Source organism: Rhyacophila brunnea, unplaced genomic scaffold (genome assembly GCF_057557595.1).
Source record: "Rhyacophila brunnea isolate RB1 unplaced genomic scaffold, BYU_Rbru_1.0 scaffold_5, whole genome shotgun sequence".
Lineage (NCBI taxonomy): Eukaryota > Metazoa > Arthropoda > Insecta > Trichoptera > Rhyacophilidae > Rhyacophila > Rhyacophila brunnea.
Genome location: NW_028233170.1, coordinates 3,907,030 through 3,933,891, shown reverse-complemented (window position 1 = coordinate 3,933,891; position 26,862 = coordinate 3,907,030). Strand labels below are relative to the sequence as shown.

General features: G+C 33.3%; 1 protein-coding gene across 1 annotated transcript in view; it reads left to right on the top strand.

The window, feature by feature from the left end:
• Positions 1 to 17,019, top strand: part of LOC147065919 (zonadhesin-like) — a 42,280-nt gene extending 25,261 nt beyond the window's left edge. Inside the window, exon 2 of the mRNA XM_085955293.1 lies at positions 13,619 to 17,019. Within this exon, the coding sequence (XP_085811419.1) occupies positions 13,619 to 15,570 (1,952 nt within the window). The 3' untranslated portion in view covers positions 15,571 to 17,019. The remainder of the gene's footprint in view (positions 1 to 13,618) is intronic.
• Positions 17,020 to 26,862: the final 9,843 nt, after the last annotated feature.

The window sequence follows — 26,862 nt, the reverse complement described above, 5'->3', positions numbered from 1 at the left end:
CGTTAATTTTTTGAAAGTGTCACGAGTCTAGACACTGTCCAAAATGAACCATGCTGCTATTATTATACCAAACATGCATACAAATCTATTGCTCGCCTTCTATGGTTATCTTCAATCAAAACATATTAATTTTAATTGATGTTATCTTAATATATCTGTATTTTTTTTAATTGACAATTATTTTATGCTTAAGCATCGACCTATAGTGGCATGGGTCCCAGGTTCGAATCCTGGGTCTGACAAGTACACATATTGTTTGGTTAGGTTGAGCAAGTGGTCGACATCCATTTCTCGTAAAAACAAAACCTGTTAATACTTTGGACGCTGAAGACCTGGCACCTGGCGCGTAATGACCAGGCGGCCGATCGATGTAATTAACGTGCATTTTAAAGTTATTAATTAAAAAGTCATTATCTAGTCAGCAGTGAATGAGTTAACCTCTGTGGAGGTCCATATGATCTTATTAGGATTGGACATGGTCGAAAAAAATACAAATTTGTTAAAGAATATAATGATTATAAACACCGTGTTATAAGTGGAAATCTTTTTTTTAAGTATTTGGTTAACCACACGATTTTTTTTTCCATTTAATGTTTGTAACTGCAGTGGCGCACCCAGGGGGGGAGCCAAGAGGCCCTGGCACCCCCCAAACATGAAAATTATCAGAATGATTTTAAACATTGAAACTGAAAGCCCTATACCTTTGGGCTTAGACAAATAAAAACACGGCAAAAAAATGATTTGCAATTCTCCAGCACCCTTTTAGAAAAATTTCTTAGATTTTAATTTCTAACACAAAAAGTTCGAAACACTAATGTCAGGTTTTTTTAGAAACCCAATCCCTAATGGAACTGTCAAAAAATTCTCGGTGTCCACCCGAATTCCGGAGTGGTGTAGGTCATGGCTGGGGAGGGCTGACATGGCTCTATCCTGGGGGCCCGGGCTGTGGGGGGCCCGGCGTGTCGGGTTGACCAGATAAGTGAGATAAACACACATCATAAATTAGCTTTAATAGTAAGAAAAGTCGCCTGCGGCGCTATTATACTTCGTGGCTATGAACATTTTCAATTATATAATTGTGCAATATATTTTTTGATTATTATGTATCGATACTCGACAGCTCCATTATTAAAGATATTAAAAATCGCCAATAATTCACTGTATAAGTACCCTTAATTTGAACTAAAACACAATTTGAAAAACGTTAATGTAGTGTTTCACACTGCCTTTAATCTTAGCGATAGGTAGGAGGCCCGCCAAATATCCTAGCCTGAGGGCCCGTTTCAGGACATGGGGACCATGGTGTAGGTACACCGAGTGCAATAGACAAAAGACCGATAAACGTGAAATTAGGCTGTGAAGAAGAAAAAGAGCCTATGGGACTAATTTATATTCTCCTTCTTGGCCCCCCCCAAATATTAAATCCTGGGTGCGCCACTGTGTAACTGTATGTATGTATTTTTTTAAATCATATTTAATTAACATTACTTACCTTGTATCTATTAATAATGGACATTTTGATATAGTAAGAACCTATACTATATTGTTGTGGGTCATGATGGTAAATAATATTTATCTTGACTGTACCATGGTGGAGTGGTACTAAGTTTCCGTATTTTAAGTATGCCGCCGCGGTTTGTGCACGGCCGCCTTCCATTGCGATATAAACGTATCAGAATGAAAATATTTTAGTGCCACATTTCATTGTCCCGAGATGAAGCTTCACGGGATTGACGTAGCAACCATAAATCTCGGAAAATAAAAATAATCTTGACTTTCTTTGCTGCCATTTATCATTGACGACAAGAAGTGTCCTTTGTACCCTTGTACTAAAACTCTGCCGAAACAAAGGAGAAAGGAGTTAAAAGTGATAATATGATCTATGCGCCCTCAATAATTTACCTCACCTAAACAGGAGTTATCCGACAATTTAACTTTCTTGTGATATAATTTTATGCTCAGATTAAATCCGCAAAAGAAGTGCCGGAGCGCGTTCTGTTTTTTTAAATAAGTCCAGAGTCGCTGACACGGCGTGTTTTTGTCACACTGCATGGACCCTTGATGAAAGAGTAATCTAATAACTAATAATAGTGCAACGTGGTAGCTACAAAAGAAAGCAATTATTAATTTTAATGTGTATATATTTCAAACTGCATCTAATAAGTGCATTAAATTTCTTCAAATAAAATGCTTTAGTTGTGGAAAATGGAAGTGCTAAATGATTTATCGCAAGGCGGTTATGATGTTGGCATAATCGAAGTCATGAATGGAAATAGCAATGGTGAATACATGTTTTGACAAATTAAACACAATCAAATTAGCATTCGTGCGAATGGACAAAAAATGGGATGCCAGTATTGACGATATGTATCTACATCCTGCTTACATATAAACGGTAGTATCATATTACTTGCTCGGGTGACCATAGTTCTCGACACCGAATGCATTTTTTTTTTTAATTTTCATTACACATACTTGCATTCATCCACTATTATGGCACCAAGGTTGATAAGGATCATTGATTGAGTGGATAATTGGCGGCAGACGATATGTTTTAATTACTGGATTTTTTTAATATTTGTATATATTATATAAATAAATAAATAATAAAGAATTACCTTTATTACATACGATCAAATTATTATCTATAAACTTGAATTATTAAAAAATATGAAGGAGATACTCCAATCCGTACTATTAGACGTTATTCTCATCTAATGGATTTAAGTTTTGTACTATTTCATTTGAGTCGTCACACTGACAGAATTTATTTACCTTTTGGCGAGTACACATAGTGCCTGAAGATGCCGAAAGGCAAAACCCGGGTCGCAAAAAACGACTCTAATGGAATAGTACAAAACTTAAATCCATTAGATTTTAAATTCAAATTTCATCAAGTACCTTGTGTCGATAGTATTAATGTTATTCTCATTGCTTCAACCACGGATCTCCGCAATTTTTCGGGTACATCCTCATACCCATACACTCCGCACTTTGTTTCTAGTACTAAACACATGGCCTGCTGCTATAACTAAACGTGTATAATTATCAAATACGAATGGTCTAACGGTCATAATTATTAAGATCGTTGGTGTTCGTTTGTATCGTCCGTGCTGCCTTGTCTTTAAGACATGTTGCGTCAAATATTAAAGCAAATATTGGATGCCCCAGATGATTGCACCATATCATGAGTACAATTGATTTTACGTGTCGTAAAATGCCGAGAGAAGTCGGGCCAACTCGTTATGATGGCTGTTCGACAACTAAACCATCCGGGTCACGATACTCAGTCACGATAATTTGTAATTTTTTTCCTGGAGGGGGTCCGGACCCAAAATCTCCCATCTCTCTCGTGTGGATGCCTGGGATTAAATAGATTGTCGCTTGTCGTATTCTGTAAAATACCCGTATAACTATCTTTTCTTGGCTTCTTTTGTCGAAGATGAATGATTATTAATTTTAATTAAGTACCTATACCACATTATTTCCCCGGATAATATTGTCATCAACCCATGGCCACCCTATTATTTTCAATAGGCCATATACAGTGATGACTGTCCTCCAAGTTATATATAAAATATTTGGACGGAGTGGAATTTTTATGAATGCGGAGACGACGGGTGGCCACACTGTTGCCCATAAATAATCAATTTCCAGAGACAATGAAAGGCAAGCCAGTTATGTTTTTATTTTTATTCGATTGGTAACGTTGTGAATAATGGCTCGAGCAACCTATTACAAAATTATGACCTTATTAAGATTTGCAACAATGCAGTGACGAATTGGCTTTATAGTTCATAATATAATAGATGTCATTTTATCATATCAACCAAATTTATTAAAAATGTAGTTTAAATTCAGTTTTTGCAGCTTAATCTGTCATTTCTTTATAAAATAGATATATGAATAAAATTTACTCCGCCTAACATAATCATAATTCCTTTTTAAAAAATGTAAAAAGACATCAACAGAGTAGATGCTATCTTGACAGATTAATACAAGGTATGGTTATTTATTAGATTTTTTTTCCAAATCATTCGATACTTTCTCTGGATTCCAAATACATTAATTATGGGAAGTAAACACTAGTTAGGTGGCCAAAAGCACTCCAGCCCAGATTTTAACTCCAACCAATTTCATCAAGTATACATCTATGCATTGATACTTGTCCGAGAGAGATTCAGTTAGTTCTTCACCTGTTCGAGCTGAGTGCCATTGATAAGGATCTTTTTTGGTCAGTAATGAAGTTAGATATGGCTTTTATCTTTGTTATACTACTTACCCCTGATCGCATATCCTTCTTCTTATTACGCCATCCCTTACGGAGGTCGGCCACCATCAGGGCGGTCTTTGTTGTATCGTCTGCTTCCCGGAATAGTTGTATAAAACTGCACTCATGCCAATCACTGCACAATCAACTAAGCCACGAAATGCGGCGTCGTCCTCTGCTATGCTTACCGTTGATCTCTAATTGGATGACAAGTTGGGGAATACTGTACTTTTGTCCTCAAATATATGGCTGAGGTAGTTACTGTAGTTTTATGGTTTTTATACTATGAAGGACATCTCGGTTCTTTCCCATTCGATTGAGAATGTTAAGATTTGTCACCAGGTCAGTTCATTTTAAGGATGCTTATATACAGCGACGTCCCGTAAGGGTAGGCAGATTGAGCGTCGTTTGGGGGCGTCAGTTACTCGAAGGGCGACAAATCGAGGAGAATCGTTTGGTATATATAGCAATAGATACCTAAACTTAGTGCCTAATAACGAAAATATCTTTCCATAATAAAATTCAGCTCACTGGTTGGAAACAAAATGTATTAATTGACATAAAAGGTTTAACAGGACAGTAATTTTTTGTCGGGTTCGCGATGTCTTGTTTACTTCCGTTGCCCTTCGACGTCTATGGTGACCAAAAACAATACGTGCACGGATGATAAAAAATACTGTATAAAAAATTGGGCGTTATTTTGGCGTTTCCCAGGGGCGGCATTTTGTCTAGGGACGTCACTGCTTCTATACAGCCACATCTTGAAAGTTTCAACACTTAGTAACGTTTATAATTTCAACCATATATGGAAATGGAGAATAGCTGGATAAATTTAGTGATCCAGTGGTAGGTACGCAAAAGGTATAAAACATCCAAAATATAGACATTGACTATAAAGGCTGCTGATTGGATGAAATAGTTAAATTATACCAAAGTACGTAGCAACATCAAGCAGTGGATAGATTCGGACTGATGATGATGATGATTACATGCATATTGAAAAAAAAATGTATTCCATGTAAATTTGCCAAAAGCAAGATTGGAATCCGTGACCTACGGTCGGTGTCGAGACGGATACTATTTACTCATGTCATAATATATTTTTCCATATGGATTCCTATAGATTGATTTATATAACTTGTTTTCGCGTTAAGATAATAATTAATATGTTTGCATATATCCGTTAGAAGCGTCCGGCTTTTGAATGAGTTACGATTTTAAATATTTAAAACTTTAATTCACTTTTTGATTCTATCACAGACTGCTTAAGCTAGGGGCTCCCAACCTTCTACAATCATCAAGTAACCTACGACCCCCGCCACATTTTCATAAATAGACGTTTTAAATATGGTAAGGAAAACACAATAAATCAATTTTTTTTGAATATAATTATAATCTAAAACGATGTTCATAAATACAATTGCATTTGCAGTTAATTAATATCTAATCTGTCGCTTGCACATTTTTGATACGTCTGTATGTTATTTAAAATTCGAGACACTATTGACAGACAATATTGTGTTTAGTTTAGTATGAAGTAATTGTTGACCCCCCAGAAAACTCATTACGATCATTTGGGATCACAACTTGGAAATATAAATTTAATACTTTTTATGTACCAATACGAAAATCTTAAAACAATCGTATTTTAAGATTTTGATTGTTTTAGATTAAAAATAATAAATTCCCGATAATTTTCTAGGTGTTTTAATAAGATATACTCTGTATACAAGAACCGAATGATCCAATGGACTAAGAGAATGATTGACAACTATTCCTCAAAAATATGCCTATCAATATAAGATCCAATTAAACGTGAACTTACGTAAATTCACTTAAAATATTACCGTTTAGACGTGCATGAATTTACTGGTGACAGTACGTATTATTGCGACCATAACAAAATAAATGCACGTGTAAACACGTATTATCGTGCAAATTGCAATATTGCATGCAAGTATCAAAAAAAGTTCAGAAACTTATGAATTTTCACGCAACAATTGGACCGTGCAATATCAGCACCTGCGTAGTAGAACGATAGTAGTGAACCTGCCGGTAAAAATGAACTACACCGCGCATAGACTCATTTTAAGGTTAACCGATTTTCACGACCTGTCAAATAGTACCATAAAATGACAACATCGCGTCTCGCTTGCCCTTGAATAATGAGATTTGGAGACAGTCAGCAATTTTACGTGATATGATTACGATAGTTTAAAATACACACTTTTGGTGAAAGTAAATCCATGCATGAGTACAGGCGCTATATGTATAGTAAACCTCGGCAAGTCGATTCGGAATTGTTGCGGATTATATCAGAAGTGTTAAACGACAGAATATAGATCTGTTAAATTCTTATAATATATCTAAATACTAGAGGGTTGATCCACTGTCTATATGAAGGCTTCACCTAGCTTCAATAAACACGGTCAGCTGTTACGTATTTCATCTATTTATTCGTCGAGTCAGTAAGCTTTACAGTGGCCCTGTGACCGTTTAGTCTATCTTGACTACAGTTGAATAATTTAATTTTTTCAGTGATCATTAATGCATTCGCCAAGCTTTGTAGCTATGAAATAAGTATTTTATAAATATTTCAGCAATTCGTAGTGTCTTCCATATCTTACCTCATTGGTTTATGTTATTATCCTTCCGTGTTATGCCCAACACTGACCATATTACGCTACTCTTAATGATTTTTAGCTGTATTGCCCACTATAAAAAAACGTTTTGATCATTCATAAATTAATGCTAAATTGAACCACTTAGTTACGTCATAATGTTATGTACGAGTAAATCATTTTAACGGTTTGTTTTAATTGTTATTATGACTAATATCTATCGTGTGATTTAAATGGTTGATCAAGCAGCTTTATGATTACTGATTAGAGTGTGAGATAGAATTATTGCACAGCTGTCATAGAAAACCCCAAGGCGGCACTTATGTCTTCCGATCTGCATATCCGCTTTAAGCGGCGCGGTAACCGGAAGGACCCAGTTCTAGTTTCACTTCGACCTTGCACTTGTTTTTAGAAGTAGACCAGTAGCTGCTATAAGCGTATACTATATTTTAATAGAGTAAATGTTATTAACTGTTCGATTTGTGAATTATTTTTGCGGTATTTTTTGAATACCGACCAAAGAATTCTGTGTTCGATAATTGTACTAAGTACCATTTAGTGTTGCCGTGTTAATAAACTGTCAAGGCGGTTGAAAATAGCGATTCGTGTCAATGAATTTATTTATTATTAAAATACCAAATAATGTAAAAGAATTTAGATAGGTATGGTATTTGATAAATGATTTTTTGGTTATCGGTTGCTTATTTTAGATTGCGGAACTCACTATTTTAACACATCTGTATAATATCTATTCTCCGACTCAAAATACAATCATATTCCGCATAATGAAGACTATCCTTAGTAAGTTCACTTGGTCACTTCAGCGCCTGATTGACTCTTTATCTGCTTCATCTTCCCTGAAAGCTACCCAAAACTATCCCTCCAGATTTTCTTATTGGCATATTTTTGTCAGCCATTTCTTTATGTCTGTCATGAATTCTGAAAACATTGGACAAATCAATCGATGTCTTTGAAATGTGTTGTTTACACGCGATACTTAAAATTTTATGGATTCAAATAATATAATGAAATAAATATTGTATTAAATCGTTAAAAAAATACACCGATAATTTATACAGTTCAATAGTTATATTGTAGTAATCTTTTTGCATCAAGAGCAACTGGTTGGTTTTAACGTTATGTCCCATTTACACGTGCATGGATTTACTGCTGACAGTACGTATTATATTGTCATACAAGTTGCAAGATTGCACGTATGAATCAAAAAAAGATAGTTAAAAATACACACTATTGCTGCCAGTAAATCCATGCATATGTACAGGCGCTATTAGTTTTGTTTTTACATCGTATTGTATTTCCTAATAATTAGAATAAAATGTATGTAGTTAACGCTTTATGGCAGTAAATAAAGGAAAAACAAATTTTCGCATACCTAAGTATCGACATTTATTAGTATTGTTTTAAATAATGGGTTTCCCTTTCGTTAAGTTTGTAAACATTATTTTCCTAAGCCTTCTGTGAGTTTTAAGTTATAGATCACACCCAAGATCGCGTAAGTCCCAGGTTTAAATCCGGAATCTGTAAATACACACTGTTTTTCAATTTGTGTTTGGAGTCAGAGGATAGACCTAATAGGTTGAGCAAGTGGATAACATCCATTTCTCATAAAAACAAAAATCTGTACCTACTAACCTCCACTCTGTGGGGGCCCAAATGATCTTATTAGGATCGGATGTGGTCAAAAAATATGTACTTATATAATATTATGTGAATATTGAATATATGTATAGTTATTGTCTTTTTTTTAAATATACTCCTCAATAAAGGAAAGATAATTATTTAGACTTTTAAAAACGTCATTGTTATACAACGCAAAACCCTATTCAATAGAAGAAAATAAGCAGTATGGCTGTAAAAAACATCACCCACAACTATACTTAATTATTTATATTGATAAATCAATGTAATGATAATATTAGTTTGAATTTAGATCCGGGATTTTCCATTCTATATATACCTAGGTACTTGACATACAAGCACGTCTTGCTTGGCTTTATTGCCCAAAAATAACATGCATTAAAATATGAATCTGTCTACAAAATTTAATCATAAGATTACATAATACCAATGAAAATGTTTTCATCCATTCCTGCGTTATTTGTGAAACATGCGCTATATATTTTATACGTAAGTAATAATGGCTATCAGTTTACAATTTACTGTTAAAAAGATTAATTATAAAAGCTAAGAGCTTTGATTAGAAGAATTTGCGCTTCTCCATCGAGGCGGATTGAATTACATAGCTTTTAACAACGTCACGCAATCCAGGGGCTTTCAACGAAATATATAAATTATTTATTTCACTCAGTGACTCACTCACAAGTATTCGAATGCACAAATTACTGGTTTCTTCTATGGACCAGTGAGATTGAGGCATACGAATTTGTTTTTATTAATAGTTTTGGTATATTTTGGACGATACGACAAAATTGTGCACACTTTTTCATTCATACTTATTTGTTTTCGTTAGATTAAGAATAAATATTACACATATTATTGTTGGTTCATTTTTTTAAATTCATTAAGCTCTGCCTAAACCAAACTATAATAGATAAAAAACTATTCTATCTACAAAATATATAAAATTATGTATGATTTAATTGCATAATTTTAGGTAAAATTATTATAGATAGACGAGTATTTTTTGACTATTATCTATTATGGCTTGGTTTCGCAGGCTTCAATTGAATTTTAAAAACTAACCAACATCATCTGTAAATTGTAGTCTTATTTCAATGAAAACAAATATGTATGACTGACAAAGTTTAATGTGCACTATTTATGGTGGATCTTAATAGCCTACCTCCACCCTTCGCCACTGGGTGCTTCTGTGATGATTATCATGGCCATCCATGCAGCAAAGAATATAATTCGGTGGTGTTTGGACATAACCTTTTAAATGATTAATTTACAGGAGACCAGTTTTAAGCTTTGAATTGCCCACATAAATCTTGGTTCATTTTTTGTCTAACATTGAGAAAACATTTAAAAAATAAATAACTGAAGATGAAGATGAAGATGACAATAACTTTACTAGATTGTCAATAATTATTAAGAAAATAATGTCACTTATCAGCGATCAAATTATGATAAGGTATTTCGTCATGTTTTGACCAAACTAACCACTGTGTTTGTTCACATATCATCATATTATTACCACAGCGGTTTGAGCATTTTAAATGAAACATAGATATTGGGATATTACCAAATGGGAGTTAATACTGACCCAATTTTTACGCTTAAGAGCATACATAAGTGAAACGGCAAATAATTTTCAACAATACGTGGGGCGAAATTTTGCACTCGTTGCCAATCGGAGAGTGACAGTCGAGCTGTAAGCACGTCAATTTATTTTGTGATGGCGTCGGAGGAATATATTCTTATATCGTGTAAAGATATTAACTAAAAAACGTTACTCATGTACTCAAAAAAGAAAACATGTCAATGAATATATTATTATTATTACTAATATAACTATTTTTTATGACAAATTATGTTTTGTTTGGCACGCGTCGTTTGCGCAATCCGCGCATCGCATAGTCACGATCTTTTTAGACCATGCCTCAGCTGAAGTATAGCCTTAACATAAATTGACCAAAACGCAGTTATCAGGTTATGCCTAAACAGCACCGAATTGCATGTATCCGGAAGTAGAATTAGAGAAACAATAAGATTGCGATCTGGCGCGAAAATTGTTATCCCTGCTCCGGTGCAGGGCGACCTCGCGGTTGGCCGACCCGGACACGCGGGCTCGCCAAATAATAAGAATATATATTTATTTATTTATGAGGCGCCCGAGCACTCCGCGGGACCCCCTCCGTGTCCGCTCACGAAAAAAAGATTATCAATAATGCTTAAATGGCGATTAATATTTAAAACGTGATTAGCTAACAACGTTTACGAGTCAATTACCGGCAGCGCCAGCGGGTAGCCTCCGATGCGGCGCCGCGACAACGATTCTTCAACTTAACACACAACAATTTAATGCAGACATCATTTAAGAATATGTCAGATGTCACTCTTGAAAATTATATAATCTGGATAAGTAAATGGCTCGAAATGGACCTAAACGCAGCTCCGGTTCATGAAATTCTAAATATTATCGCTCCGTCTTCACAGATCACAATCTTATTATTTCTCTAATTCTACTTCCGGATCATGGCCCCTACAAGAGGAGGCTGACAGGGCTCTAGCCTGAGGGCCCAGGCTTAGGGGGGGCGGCGTTTAGGTCAATCAATTAAGTGAGATAAATACACAACACAAATTTGCTCAAATAATTTTAAAAAAAGTCGCCTGCATCATATTTACGAAATATTAAAATATAATAATATAAAATATTATTGTTGTGTTGCTTGATATTTACGTGTAGAATTTTATGTTATGATTATATTTAACGTTTCCTGACTAATAGCAATGCAATTTTATCCAATATGGCGAAGGGTCACATTTATTAAAATAAAAAAAAACGTTAAAAATACACCATCGTGGAACCGTGGAATTCGCAGAATACCATTTTGGGAACAGTATTGTAGAACATCACACTGCCCTTAAACTTAACGATAGGTAGGGGGGCGCTAAACATCCTGGCCCAGGGGCCCGCTTTACGATGTGGGGGTGATGTTTCGGATACATGCAATTTGTATTCTTTGCTGCATGAATGGCCACGATAACCATCACAAAAACAACAAGGTTTTGAGAAAATCGCATGACATATAACCCCCAATCTTACTGGTCCCATATGAGAGACCAGAGTCTTATGCATTCGAACATGCATTTGAAAACTCCACAGCCACATACATTCTCCATGCTCAGAGAGTGGTTTAATTCTAGAGATAAATACCTACTTGGATTGCAGTTATAACCACTGGTGGGATGGGATGCTCACTTACTAGTCGCTATGATCCATCGGGCTTGAAATGGACCGGAACGCGCCGGAACCAAGGTCTGGTTAATGAAGTCCTGAATATTGTCGCTCCGACTCATGGACAAATTAAACGTTGCATTTTGGTTGTTGAGTTAGTAATTCATTTACTTTATATTTTTTATAATTGCCATACTCATGGTAAAAAAAAGTAATATTTATGACGTAAATCCTGTTTTTCACATGCGTCGCTGAAAATTTGCGTACCTATTCTAATCTTGTATGCCATAACTTTAAAGACTGTTATTTCATTTGACTGTCTGATCTAGGAACGTATATAACAAAAAATCTAACACACTTATTTGTATACAATATACATATTATTAATTATAATTACAATTAGCGCTCCGGTTCATATTTTTTTTTATTTCGTTGGCTGCTTGGATACCATAATGAAGCGATCGCCAATTGTGACAACCACGGCGACTCTAAATCGAGTACACATCAATGGTGCAATTGTTACAATAAGTGCTATGTTTTAACAGCACCTCTCTTGGCTATGCTAAATTTTAGAGCGAGATAGACAGTTTTGACTGTATATACGACTAACTTATTGTAATTGTTACAATAAGTGCTAATACTTCGATACAAATCTACCCGAGATAGCTGCCGTAGCGGCCGAAAGCAGTCTTGTGTATAGAATAGATGCGCAGAACCTGAAAAATAAACTGAAATAATGCTGTTAGTATTTACCCGATAATAACGCGGTTAAACGCATACATTTTGAAGGAGAACCAAATATTATGTAAATAATGCATTCCTTTTTGTCATTCCATACAATATTATTGTAATCGGATTTGTTGTATAAATTTGATACTTTTATCAAACGATCATAGAACACTATCAAAGTAGGTATTTGATATTTCCCTAGCTAGTGTTAATCTTTGAAATTTCTCTTACCTCGAAGGTTCATTATTAAAAGTGTAATATAATAAATAATATTGTCGTAATATCCCCACATTTGGAGAATGTTTTACGGCCGCAAGCAATATTGCGCCAACCGGATACTCAAAAACGAAGAGGTTACTCGAGCGTTTCCTCATTTTTTCATCAATGACATTAAGGTTTATACCAAAATACCTAAGTTACCTTTAGAATAAGTGTTCTGATTCTTTAAATTCTATATCCTATTACACATTATATAGGTAGGTGTATATTAGTTACTAGATATTATTCTAGAACGTGTACACTTTGTATATTGTTCATTGTGATAAAAATATGAAACATTTAGAATAAACGTTCAAGAGCCATCGCCCACAACAACCACAAGACGTTGTGTCAAGTAGAATGAAGTAGCAGACTTGCGCATCTATTCTATACACAAGACTGCTTTCGGCCGCTATCTAGGGTGGGAAAGTATCCAAGTATTAGCACTTATCGTAACAATTACAATAAGTTAGTTGTAATTGTTATAATAAGAACTATGTTTTAACAGCACCTCTCTTGACTGTGATAAATTTTAGAGTGAGATAGACAGTTTAACAGTTCAGGCGGCTAATTTATTGTAATTTTTACGATAAGTGTTAATATTTCGATACTTTCCTACCCTAGTTAGCTGCCGTAAAGGCCGAAAGCAGTCTTGTGTATAGAAGAGATGCATTGGTGTTCATTATAGAGGCAGTCTTAACGTAAAGCTATTACAGGGATAGATACAGAGGTGCCACATGCTGAATTTTGTTACCCATTCATTAATAATGTAGCTCTCTCAAATAAATTGACAATAATTTATTTATTGTTACTTGTTGTTAATCTTGATAGCTAATGAAATTCTTTTATTTTCAACAGGATCACTCCAAGCGGTACCAGAAGGTTCATCATGTTCCGGAGAAGGCTTGCAGCCAGATCACGAGAGTGAATGCAGAGAATACTTTCGGTGCCAGGAGGGGTTCGCCACATCCACATTTTCTTGTCCTGAAGGGCTAGCCTTCAACTCCGGCGCCAGACAATGCCTACCTCGCAGCCGCGTCCCATGCGTGCGTCATAGGTGCGCCCCGGGAGACGACGCCTTCTATACAGCACCATCAACGCAATGCCGATTTTACTACAAGTGCGAGAGAGGTGTAGCCATAGAACTGGCCTGCCCTACTGGGTCATGGTTCGATTTTAAAAAACAAGAGTGCAGCAGAGCGGCTGGAGTTTGCTTTGAACCTGTGTGTACTGGACAAGCGGACGGAAGACATCCAGATACTACACAAGGCTGCCGTAGATCCTTGGTGTGCGCTGGTGGATCACTCGCTGCTGTGGAAACTGCTGAGAATTTTGCTCCTGGAAAATGTCCAAGTGCTAGAGCAACAGCCGTTGCCTTCCCAATAGCTGGAACAGATCGTTGTGGTGGTCTTTCAGACGGTCCTCACCCAATAGTATCATCGCGCTGCCGCGATTATGTAGTATGTGAAAGAGGTGAAACAAAGGCGTCTCTCAGTTGCCCTGACTCATATCGTTTCGACGGACAGAGGTGTGCTCCTGCGGCATCGACAGTATGTCCCGACGAGTGCGTTGATCGCGAAAATGGCTTCCACGTAGATCCAGTATCAAACTGTCGACGATATTTCTATTGCCAAAACCGTAAAAGTCTATTCGGGGCATCGTGTCCTGAAGGATCCGCATTTGATGGCTCAATGTGCGTCTCTGCGTTGTTCTATGCCTGTCCAGCTGCCACTAAAGGTAATCCATGTCTTAACAGACAAGACGGCTTCCATCGTGACTTCAAAGACTGTCGATCGTACTTCTATTGCTCGTCTGAACAACTCGCTTATAGGGATTCGTGTCCGGTTGGAAAAGTTTGGAACGGCAATGAGTGCGTTGGAAATGGGGAGTTCCACTGCGAAGATCCAGCTCCGTGGTCAGGTTGTTCTGACAGGCCTTCCGGGTTCTATCAAGATCGCACGCGTGGATCAGACTGCAAAAACTACTACCATTGCGCTAAAGACTTGCGAATGAGCTTCTCTTGTCGTCCAGGACACGTTTTCGATGGCGAAGAATGCGTTCGTTCTGAAACTTACACATGTCCGAGTCTAGAAAAAGACGCTTGTGATTTCAAAAGTGATGGTTTTTACCAGCAAACTACTGGAGGCTGCAGGGCTTATTATATGTGTTCGAAAAACTATAAATATGTTTATTTGTGTGAGGAATCTCACGTGTTCAATGGAGAGAAGTGCGTCAGTGACGATAGTTATAAATGTCCTTTCCAATCCGACGAATGCAAAGGAAAATCGACTGGATATCACCGTGACGTTAAGTCTAATTGTAGAAAGTATTTCTTTTGCGATAATGAAGAAAAACTAACCACTATTCAATGCGCCGGTAGTAAAATATACAATGGACAAGGGTGCGTAAGTCAAAAAGAATACCAATGCCCCGTGGGCAAAGATGGAAACCCTTGCTTATTCAAAGCGGATGGAGTATACCTTCAAGACGGTTCTAAATGCAGGAAATATTTCAAATGCGTCAATTATAAATTGGCATCACAAAACATTTGCCCACCTGGGCAGATATTCGACGGAGTGAACTCTTGCATCGTCAGGAATTGCTCGGCGATGACGGTCACGTGCGAGAGAGATGGATTTTACCCAGATCTAACGACTCGGTGCAAGTCTTATCACATCTGCATTGACAAGAGGAAAACGACGCTGTACTGTGAAGGCAAAAAAGTGTTCAACGGTCAATTGTGCGTTCCTGAAGACAAGTACACTTGCCCTGATGAATGTTCGCAAAGTCACTGTAGAAACACTGTATAGTTAGTTCTATTCTAAGTATGAGAATGTCCAAATTATTTCTAAGCTCGAAATAATATATTAGATAAATTAATTTCATTCGTCACTGTCTTCCTTGTTGAACTTTGAAAAAAGAATACCTACTAAACCAATGAAGGATAATTTTATTTGATTTATATTATGGTGATATTTCCTTTCAATCCAAAACTTTTCATTCAAATGCCATATTATTATAATAATTACAGGGCCGCGTCAAGCCTAATAAGCGCCCTCATGCAAATGTAATATAAGTATGATTGTGAGGTTAGTGGCATTCCATCGGAATAATTCCGCCTTTTGACACTTCAAAATTATTTATATAAGTACCAACTTATCTCAATTTCTCAATTTAAAAAAATCGAAGACGCTTTTAGGTCATTGTGTCATTATGGATGGTGCGGCCTTACATTTATTATATATCGTCATTTATAGCGAAAACTCACTAAGTACTTTTTAAATAATTACTGAGGAATTGAAAAGCTGAGGATTGAACTAATATAAGTGTACTGGTGACCAAGTTGAATAAATCGACTTCAATGTTAAAAATGCGATGGTAAATTCTACACATTTTTTCCCGTATTTTGTAAATGAGGTCTCGTTTACAAATAATTATGTATTAATAGTATTTTCGGAAAAGAATATTGATTTTTCTTTGTGTTAATTTATATTTTTAGTGTTTTGTGGATGACAAGTTAATTTTAAAATAAGTATAGGTATTCGGTTGCTAATGACATTTTATATTATTCCCCACACCATATTCATTGAATATACGTTACTCCAAAATGGTTATATTATTCTTTTCATATAGAATAATTATTACATGTTTGAGTCTTGTTTCAGGCACGAATATGACATATCGACAGCTTAATCTGCAAACCGGCTAACTCCATTTGGGCAAATTGTTCAGGAAGGAGAAAAAACTTATAAAGCGGAATTTAATTCCAAAAATACACTTGGAATTTTTTTACAAATAAGCTGCACTATAAATTAATACTCTATTCTAGCTTCTCTTATTGGAAATTTGCTGTTTTGTGTGAAGAACGATAACGCATTTATTTATAGGTTTAGGAATTTGAAAATTTGAATGAGCAAAGAAAATATTATGCTTAATAACAAAATGCCATCAAAATCTTATTTTTGATCAAAAGTGCAGTTAACTAGTTTGGAGATTAAGCAGTCGATATGTAGTGATGTGAATATTGCTCCTCACCATATATATATATTTTTATTTATTTGTCACCTTTACTCATTTAATCCTCAGCACTTCAATTATTTGTTCATGTTTACTATACTTAGTAAGTTATCCATTTACTATATTTAAATATTAGAAAAAAATCTTTTTGTGCACACATATAATAATTATGTACTTAACTGTTTTTATCTTCAGATACGAGTTCTATCTTAAAATTCAAATTTATATTTATTTACATGACCAAAAAAAAAAAAAAAATCGTTCAAATAGCTTCCTATTGCAAAAAAAATACAATAGGTTCTGCCCATTATAAAAACTGCAAGGATTATTCTTATCCATATAAAACAATATTTGGATTCAGTGGATACAGATCATGTTATAAATGTCATTTAATAAGTTCTATCTTTATATTTGACATACTATGTGTACATTAATTTATAGAATAAATACTTAGATATTTGAGTGGAATAATTCTCATTTTAGTTCCCGGTGAATGTAACGGGACAAACGATTAAATAATAATAATTAATTACCTCAGTAAGATTATTGATGTAAAAAAAACAGAAAGTTTATTCTAGTCTCAATGGAGTGAGAGTGAATCGATCGATATAACCAATCACTTCACCGCAAGTATAAACTGTATAACTAACAATATATTATTCCAAATGTGTATATATATCACCACTATGTATAACCTCTTTTATTTCACCTCACTAGGACGTTGTGGTCAGCTTATAACAGCATGTCATAATAAATACTGCAAAATATTGTCATTAAAAGTGTAACCTCATCTGTATAATATAATTTTCATCGTATTAATGATATTTTAAGTAAAGTAAAATATTAAAATTAAGTTAAAACCTTGTAAGAGCCGTCTTCAGGTCCTAAAGATTAATAAAACTATTCTACAACTTTTACAAGTTGCTATTGTATCATCGACAAATATTAAACATTAATTAAAATAACTTCACCATTTTGTGGTAAATAAACAATTCAGACGAAAGTCACTATTGGCTTAAACATAGTTTTGAAATAGGTGCTTAAAATATGTTCAAAAATTAAAGGTGTACGAAATGTCACGATTTCAGCATGTTTGCTCTCGATGGAATCCATAAAACAGATGTTAATAAATTTTGCTGATAGTGACTTTTACCCGAATACAGACGATGGTTTGGTATCACGCAAATGTGTGGTAGTTCATTGTGTAAATTTTTTAATACCACCTTACCGGTGATTTTAATTTTAAATTCTGGTAACTTCTGTCTAGATGAGTATAACAATTAATTATCATTTAAAAGCTTCTTACTTGCGGTGAAGTGACGGTCTATACTCTATGTTGTGAAATGATGTTATATTTTTAATTTATACGAAGGGTACAACCGTTTAGGCTAATGTAATATTATTATTTATTATTAGAATAAGTCAATACGTTCCTAGATACAAATTATGTTAATATGAAAATGTGTAATCAATGAAATAAACTGGTGTCAACCGCGCCAACATTTATTTCAATGATATTAGTTTGTTGACGAATTTTCAACAAGTATTGGCAAAATAATTAATTTTAAGTAATTTATATTTTATGTAACTCGTGTAATATTTATTAGGCAATAGTAATAAAATACTCAAACTGAAGTCACTACTAAAGTTTAATTTTAATCAAATAATTCTATACAGTGACTGGCACTGTTGCTTTTTAAGAGTAACAAGTTCCAATCAGCCTATATGTAGTAAATTGGAAATGTATGTATAGAATATGTAATTAGTGTTCCGTAATAATACTATTCCTAAGTGTCCATGTCACAGTAATACAATTTAATATGTTCATGATGTTTTAGAAGATAAGTTTGTCTTTTGTTATGATTTTTATAAAACAAAATAAACCAAATCAAAATGGAAAAAATAATAATCGACCTTGTACTATTCATTTTTCTTCCATATTCCTCATACAAGTAATAAACTTCTTAGGTGAACAGAGTAAGTATGTAGATAAGATATAAAGTACAAAAAACAATACTTATGTGAATTTGAGTAACAGCGTTCAAAAGATATTTCAACAAGCCGTGATAGGATTTTGATTATACAATATCTTTCAAATGCACAAGTCGTTATTTTTATTTAAAAATGACACTTGAAGGCAATTTGGCAGTGCATATTATAAATTCACGATCATAACCTATTCTTCTAACGTCACAATTGTACATACAGCTAAGCAGTGGCGAAGGCTCCATAGTAGGCGATTATTTGAAGCTTACCTTCTAATAAAAATAGATAGCAAGTATTTAAATTTAAAAACTTAAATAAAAAAATTTGCAGGAACTAATTGAATATATTGTCAGAATAATAATTAATATTTAATATAAATATAAATGAAAGCCATCTATCGTCAAAATAATGTAGAATAAATAAATAATAAGTGACAAACCAGCGCCTCTAGCAAGTATTGAATTAATATCGATTCACTCGACGATAATTTGCCGAGCTTATTGTATGAACTACGTCTCAATGGCATCGGGGCAGTCTGCTTATATTCATATGAATCTATAGGCTTATAAGGCAAAGCTTATATATTTAGTGTCGAGGACTGTCGTTTTGGCGCTTTATTTAAATAATAATTAATGATGTGATAATTAAAAAAAATAATTTCTATTTGTTCAATACGTCATATAAAGATAGCATATTTTTAAAAATAATTAATAATTTTATCTCGTGATTATTGTTTATCATTTAATTCAGTTATAGAACATATAAGTATATTATTTTTTTATTTAGTTATTTGTCATATTGGACTGTTGATAATATTTACCGATGATATATTTTTAGGCGTATGTTACTTGTAGGAATAGGAAAATACATAATTTATATTCATTGCTGAATTCTATATCGTCAGTGAGCTATTGAAATTTCATCGATTTAGTGTGATGTTGACATTAGTGTGTACCTATTCATCAGTAGTAATATCGTATTATCGTCTTATTTCCCGTGAGTATACCTGACAAGTGTGCTATTTTTCTTTGATCTCCACAGCCTATCTCTTTCCAAAAGTCACCCTTCGCCACTGCAGGCGAGTCCTAAGTAGAGTCATTCGATACTATTTCTCTAGTTGGAATATTTAAATGTTGATTATCCCACGCTTTAGAATATTTTATCTATTATTTTTCCTCCAGATGCCAATGTGGATATAGATTCAGGTATGAAGTAGAAAGTGTTTTTTTTTAACATTTTTATATAATATATCTATCGGTTTGAGGTTAATATTTTGACAGTTGTTTTAAGGAAATTTGTCAAAATCAACTCACCCGTATCCCACTACAGTATGGTCAGTAACACAAACTATCTTTAAATAACAAAATAAATATAAATCGTGATGATGAGATTAGATACAATATTTACACAACTTTTTGTCCCTAATTAATGTCAAATTTTGTTAAATAGCCAACCCGCATGGCTATAAAAATTTAGTATTATATTATCATGGTTATTGTTTTTCAAAAAACTACTGCAATTTGATAATTTTTTTTTCTATTTTATACGATACTGATTTATCAACTGATATTGGTCCTCACTGACCTCCAAGCGACTATGAGTTGGTGAGAAAAGCAGACCCCATTATGCTCCAGCCTCCACCTATTCTAACATATCACATAACATCCAAAAAGAGCTAATTGTGATAAATATATCACATGCATCACTTTACGTATTCAGGCGGTTAATTATGTAAATAAGCTAACCGTCTGAACTGTCAAAAAGTGCTATCTTTTAACAGCCCCGTTCTTGGTTGTGTTAAATTGTAGAGCGAGATAGAGTAAGTACATCAATTTTACATATTATTGAGATGCATTATCGACTGTTTTGAAATATGATTACATCACGGCCGCGAATATTGAGTTGCTAGTAGTAACAAAATATATGTTTTACTGTAATTATATTTTGTGCCCAATGGCATGACTAATAAAATTTTAAGTTATATTGATATGTCTGACGTGACAATGCAAAATTCTTGGGTTCAGATGTATCCGTCAGCACGAACATACCCGAATTTGACCAACATGTCTACCAATCTAAATTTTCGCCGTATTACGAATTTACCAACTATTGGAGATAGCCGCCGATAACGGCTTTGTGAATGGAATGCCTTCCGTGTTAATTTGGACCAATGAAAATAACGGAAACATGCTAAAGTGATAACTGTTAAGGCTATACTTCAGTTGAGGCATGTTCTACAAAGATCGTGGCTAGGCGATGGCCGGATTGTGCAAATGACGCGTGCCGAATGAAACATAATTTGTCATAAAAATCCAACATGCGTCCATTTAATGTTATATTTATTGTTGTATTACTAATAATAATAGTATATTCATTGACATGTTTTTTTTTAAGTACATACGTAAAGTTTTTTAGACATGTTCACACGATTTAAGAATATTTTCATCTGACGCCATGACAAAACAAATCGACGTGCGGACACCTTGACGGTCGATCTCCGATTGGCGACTAGTGAGAAATTTTGTCGCACCTACTATTTAAAATTATTTGCTGTTTCACTAAAGTACGCTCTTAAGAATAGACCCGCAGGAATCAATTGAGATTTAAACAACTTGAAGTGAGTTTTAATTGGTTTATTTTAGAATACAATACAATATAATGAGATACTATATACATTTAAAAAAGATATATCATTGATTCAACAATATTTAATGTTATTTCTAAGAATTTAAAACAAACATTGTTTTAGATTATTTCATGTCCTTATAAAAAGCATGTTTCCAATGATGATGAAAAGAAATACAATTTTTATAAAACACATTAATAATTTTTGCTTACAAAATAATTATATTTATATGTATGTAATGAGCCAATGAGATAATAATATTATTATAATATAATATGTATATATTGGATTTTTTTATATGAATTTAGCTTACAATATGAAATATTAAGTTAATAAATAAATATGACTTAATTTTTCTTCAAAGTAAATTACTTTTTCAAATGTTTTTAAAAAATAATAAAAAATATGCACGATTTTGTAGTTGTTAGTTTAATAGTAAATGATTAGATTACTACAAAACATAAACTGCCTGAAGTTAAAAACATAACTACACGGTTATATTAGATGTATAAGGAAAGGTTGAAGGCTAATAAATATAGTATTATTAAAAATGTGCATTTTTCTATGATAATATCATTATTTATCTATATGAATTTATTATACACAATTTGCAATAGAATTTTCACAAAATCAAAAGTTTTGAAATCACTTTTTTTTAAATTAATTTATATTTAGAAATAAATATATCCTAATTTAAGAAAGCGACATTACAACGTTATTCAAATATTTCAATTCCTTTATTTTTTTGCGGTCGTTTATCGTCCTAACAAGAATTACTAGATATGTTTAAACAATTTTACATTATTTACATGGTTACTTCATATGTTTTATTGTCCCTTTTGAAAATTAGAAAACCGAAGAAAATTATTTATATTTAAGACAAACCTCCAATATTAATCTAGATTTACATTGAAATTTATAACAATAATATTATCGAATTTTAATAAATTCCCATTGTTCTGTGTCGTATCTACTGCTGGTTTTTCAGTCTCCACCGTGTTCTTGAAACAAGTGACTGTCTGACTGACATCAACACTCATCAAAGAGGTCAGTATGTCATACAAATATGAAAAATTCATTAAACGACTTTAAAACAGTTTCAGTTTGGTAGAATTCATATAAATTTTTATTGAATGAATATTGTGAATTGAAAAATATCTGAATTAATCCGTAACCGGACAACTGATTAAGCAGCTTACGTGGATAGATTTACAAGCATATTCAAGAAACTATTTAACCAACTTACTGCAATATCGAATAATATTAATAATCACTATAATACTCTATTTACACGTGCATGGATAGTACGTATAATGGCGGCCATAACAAGAAAATGCAAGTGTAAACATGTATTATCATGCAAGTTGCAAGATTACAAGAATCAAAAAAGTTCGGAAGCTTCTGAATTTTCACGCGACAGTTGGATTTGTTCGATATCTGCGCAGTAGAACGATACTGGCGAACCTGCCGGTAAAAAACAAATTACACCACGCAGAGACTCATTTTGAGGTTAACCAATTTTCACTACCTGTCAAATAGTACTACAAAATGACAACATCGCGTCTCGCTTACTCTTGTAGAACAATATTGGCGAGACAGTGAGCACTTTTACGTGTAAACAATTATTATCGCGATAGTTTAAAACACACAATATTGCTGCAAGTAAATCCATGTATGTGTACAGCCTCTATAACATTACAGAACAATAATTCGTGTATAATATGTACCACTAATAACGTTTAATAATACGGATTAGTATTAACTTTGAATTCAGTTAGAATAATAGTTTATTAAATAGTGGATTTATCTTTTTATCTATTTAAGATATGTAAATCAATCCCATTAATATATTAATATATCGTCTATGTAAGTTCAATACCGCGTATGAGCCAATATGTTCAAAATACATATTTTTGGCGCTCTCAGCTAAACGGCAAAAGTCGCATTGATTGGTGCATTCAAATTTTGAAATTGACCAATAGACTACTTGCACTCGGTTAAAATGAATACCGCGCATGAATTATCCATACTAAAGAAGCAAGCAAGACCGTGTATATCCCTAATTAATTTGCACAGCGTTACACGCATACGATAGTAAAAATATGTTTTCTAATATCAAACAGGAAGACACAATAAACTGCATTTAAATTTTTTTTTCTTTTTTATTGACGAAATGGCACGGTTTTTTGTCCCTCCTGAACATTTTGACAAATGGTTCTTCCGCGGTATTGAACTTACATAGATGATAAATCAGAACACAGTGGCAACCTAACCAAAAACAGACACAGTAATACCGAATGCAAAAAGTTTACAGTGTAATTTTATACGAGAGAGATTGGGTACATTTCCAGTAGAAAGTTTATCTTTCACTATGATTTAAAATGTATGAAACATTATCAATGTGTAACAATAACAGGTACCATGCAATTAGAGCGTGAGGTGAATCAAATCGTTTCGAGAAGGAAACCAAAATTTACTCTTAGATTACATCAGTCTTGGTTTAAAAAATCGTGGGAGGCAAATCGGCCGAAGCTCGACGGCAAGCAAACATATGAAATCACCCACGAACATCTGACACAACGGCCGAATGAATTACGCCAATCACCGGCCGTGCCATTTTTATATTTCTCCCTGCCAATACAATTCTTCTTCACTGAAAATGGTTATGCCATTAGATATTTTATTGAACACAAGAATAGCAAATACAAAATATATATATCAAAGAATTTTGGTTATAATTGGGGGAATTCCCATAAAATTCTTGTTAGAGAACGTTTTTAATATGGATAAAATGGTAGCCATTGAAGAGATTTATATTTTATACATTGGTGCAATCAAAATGACAGGTACAAACAAGTCAACGGTTGGTATTTGATTATAAGGTATTTGATTATAATGCCAAAAGTTGGTAAGTCGATAATTTAGGTATTTAGAGTTAACAGATTATGTCTCTACATATTATAAACATGTATGTAAGAAAAAAAAATTCAACGTTATCCGAAATATAGAACATGCACATAAAACACAAGGAAATTAGCATTATACAATATGCCTGATTTTTGAGGGCATGTCAAAATGTTCAAACTGCAATAACTCCATAACATGATTTCGAGACTTACCAACTTTTGGCAGTAACCCTAACGAATTATGGTTGTTTGTAATCTAAATATTCAAAATCAAGGGGTTTTAATCTCAGTAGATTTTTATTTCAAATAAATTTCAAAGCACAATAGTGATTGCCACAAATGAATCTGCAAAGCAAACCATTTTTCAGTGCCACTTACATGTTTTAAGGCTCCCATCTCTAACAAAGAAGGTTTTCTTCAATATCTTTGATATATATATATATTACATAATACATGTATTTTTAAAGTAATCATTATAAACATGATCTCATTTTAGAACAGGTAGGTAAATATTTAAAAAGTCACAAATAAAAAAACTGGCAGAGTAGTGAGATAAAGAAAAATATTTTTTTTAACATGTGTTTGGATCCAGAGGATGGATTCGCTAGAATAAGAGGCTTGTTGTCAGCAGGCCATAACTAAACTCTACGCATCATAAGTATGACTTAAAAATATTTACATAAAATTGCAAATATTATATAGAATTTTTCAGTAATAAATATACATAATAATTATAATAATGTTCATGAAGATGAAACGATAAGAAATGAATTCAATATAAATGTGAAAAAAAATGACAATGGAAAATAACTGGAATGTCGTTTTTTTGTTCAATATTTTTTTTTTGATAAAGAAATCGCCTGTTTTCTTTCTACTGACTAGTAAAACATTTATAACTATAAAAAGAATTTTGAAAAAAATTATTAAAAAAAACCCCCAATAAATATAATTAGACCGATGTGTAGAATTATGCCGTAGAGGCTTTGAAAACATACTTATAAGATAATAAGGGTAGGCTAATGAATAATAATATAAAGTAACACAATAAAGTATGTGAGATTTCCTATAATAATATTAATCGTTAATTCAAGCAAGTCTATTTTTAGTATACAGCCATAAAACAAAAAATAAAAAACAAATAAATCAGAACTGATTAAAAATCGCCATATTGCCATGGATACGACATGGATTCCAGCATTCAACGTCATCAGACCTTGATATAATAACAATGTATATAAATCTGTAACATATACAGAATTGAAATTGCTAGTAAACAAAATACCATAAATTTAATTGATGTTATTTTGTGTGGTTATGTTATCAACACAGTTAATAATTAATGAATGATTTGAAAAACACATTGAATACAACAAATTAAAATCAGTTTTTTTAATCAGTATTTAAATAGAAGCTTTAATCAAGTAACATCAGTCGGTAGTGTTACTTATAAATACATGATTGTGATTTTAAATAAAGTTTTCCCATTGCTTCATCTGTTGGAGTATGATTATCACAAGCCTTATGGGTGATAAAAATCCTAAAACAAAACACTTCTGACCTTCCGTAAAATTATACATAACTGCATAATGCCAAGCGATGATAATCATTATACGTATTATCAAAGAAAGTACGCATAAGATCAGCAAACAGACGCAATAAGCCTTAGTAAAATAAGCAGTCTTATTATACATTGAAGTTCAGTGCACAGTAAATATAATATTATTTATCCAATTGCAAACAAGCCCATTTATTTATATATTCTGGAACTGAGAGTGGAAGTGTTGTCACAAGAGAAGAACACATTATTTTCTATTATGGCAATAAATTCCTGTCACTGTTTTGTTATCAATTATTCATTTGTTTGACGGTGAATTTAGCATATATCAACAGGTTAGGCACACATATTTGTATATTCAGGTTTACCAAAGCTATTACACACACAATGACAGTCTGCATCATACTTTCATGTTATTTGTACCATATTGAGTATAGTGGAATCCGCATTTTACGTGCCCGGAATTCACATTTTCCCCTTGTTCGCATATAGTTTCTGCAGTCCCATAATTCCCGATTTAACATTTTTATTTCATGCAGTCTACGTCTGAAATATTCAAAATTCAATTAAAATTACGTATTAAAATTTAAAATCCAATTTATTTGAACACATTCAATTCAAGGCATAGCAATCTTTGAAATGAATTCCAGACGCGTGTGTGCGTTTCTATTTATGGACATGTCTGCAGTGCGCAAGAGCAAGGTTATTTATGCAATGTGATTGTAAAAGTTTTATGTATGGTGTTTACACCTGTTCAAATTATGTCTCAGAAAAGAAACATTCTTGACAAAGTGAAAGAACTCATTAACATAATATGCTTCAAACTAATTTGTATGATTTAATAAAAAATAATTAAATTTTTTAGGTTTGTCAATACCCACAATATACGTTTTTCCTTTATTTAATGTTTTTGCCAGTCTCCTCAAAAACGTAAATTCGGGATTTCACTGTACATCACATATGTCTATTTCGTCATCAATTCTCAATCAATCCCCTCAGACTTTTGACATTC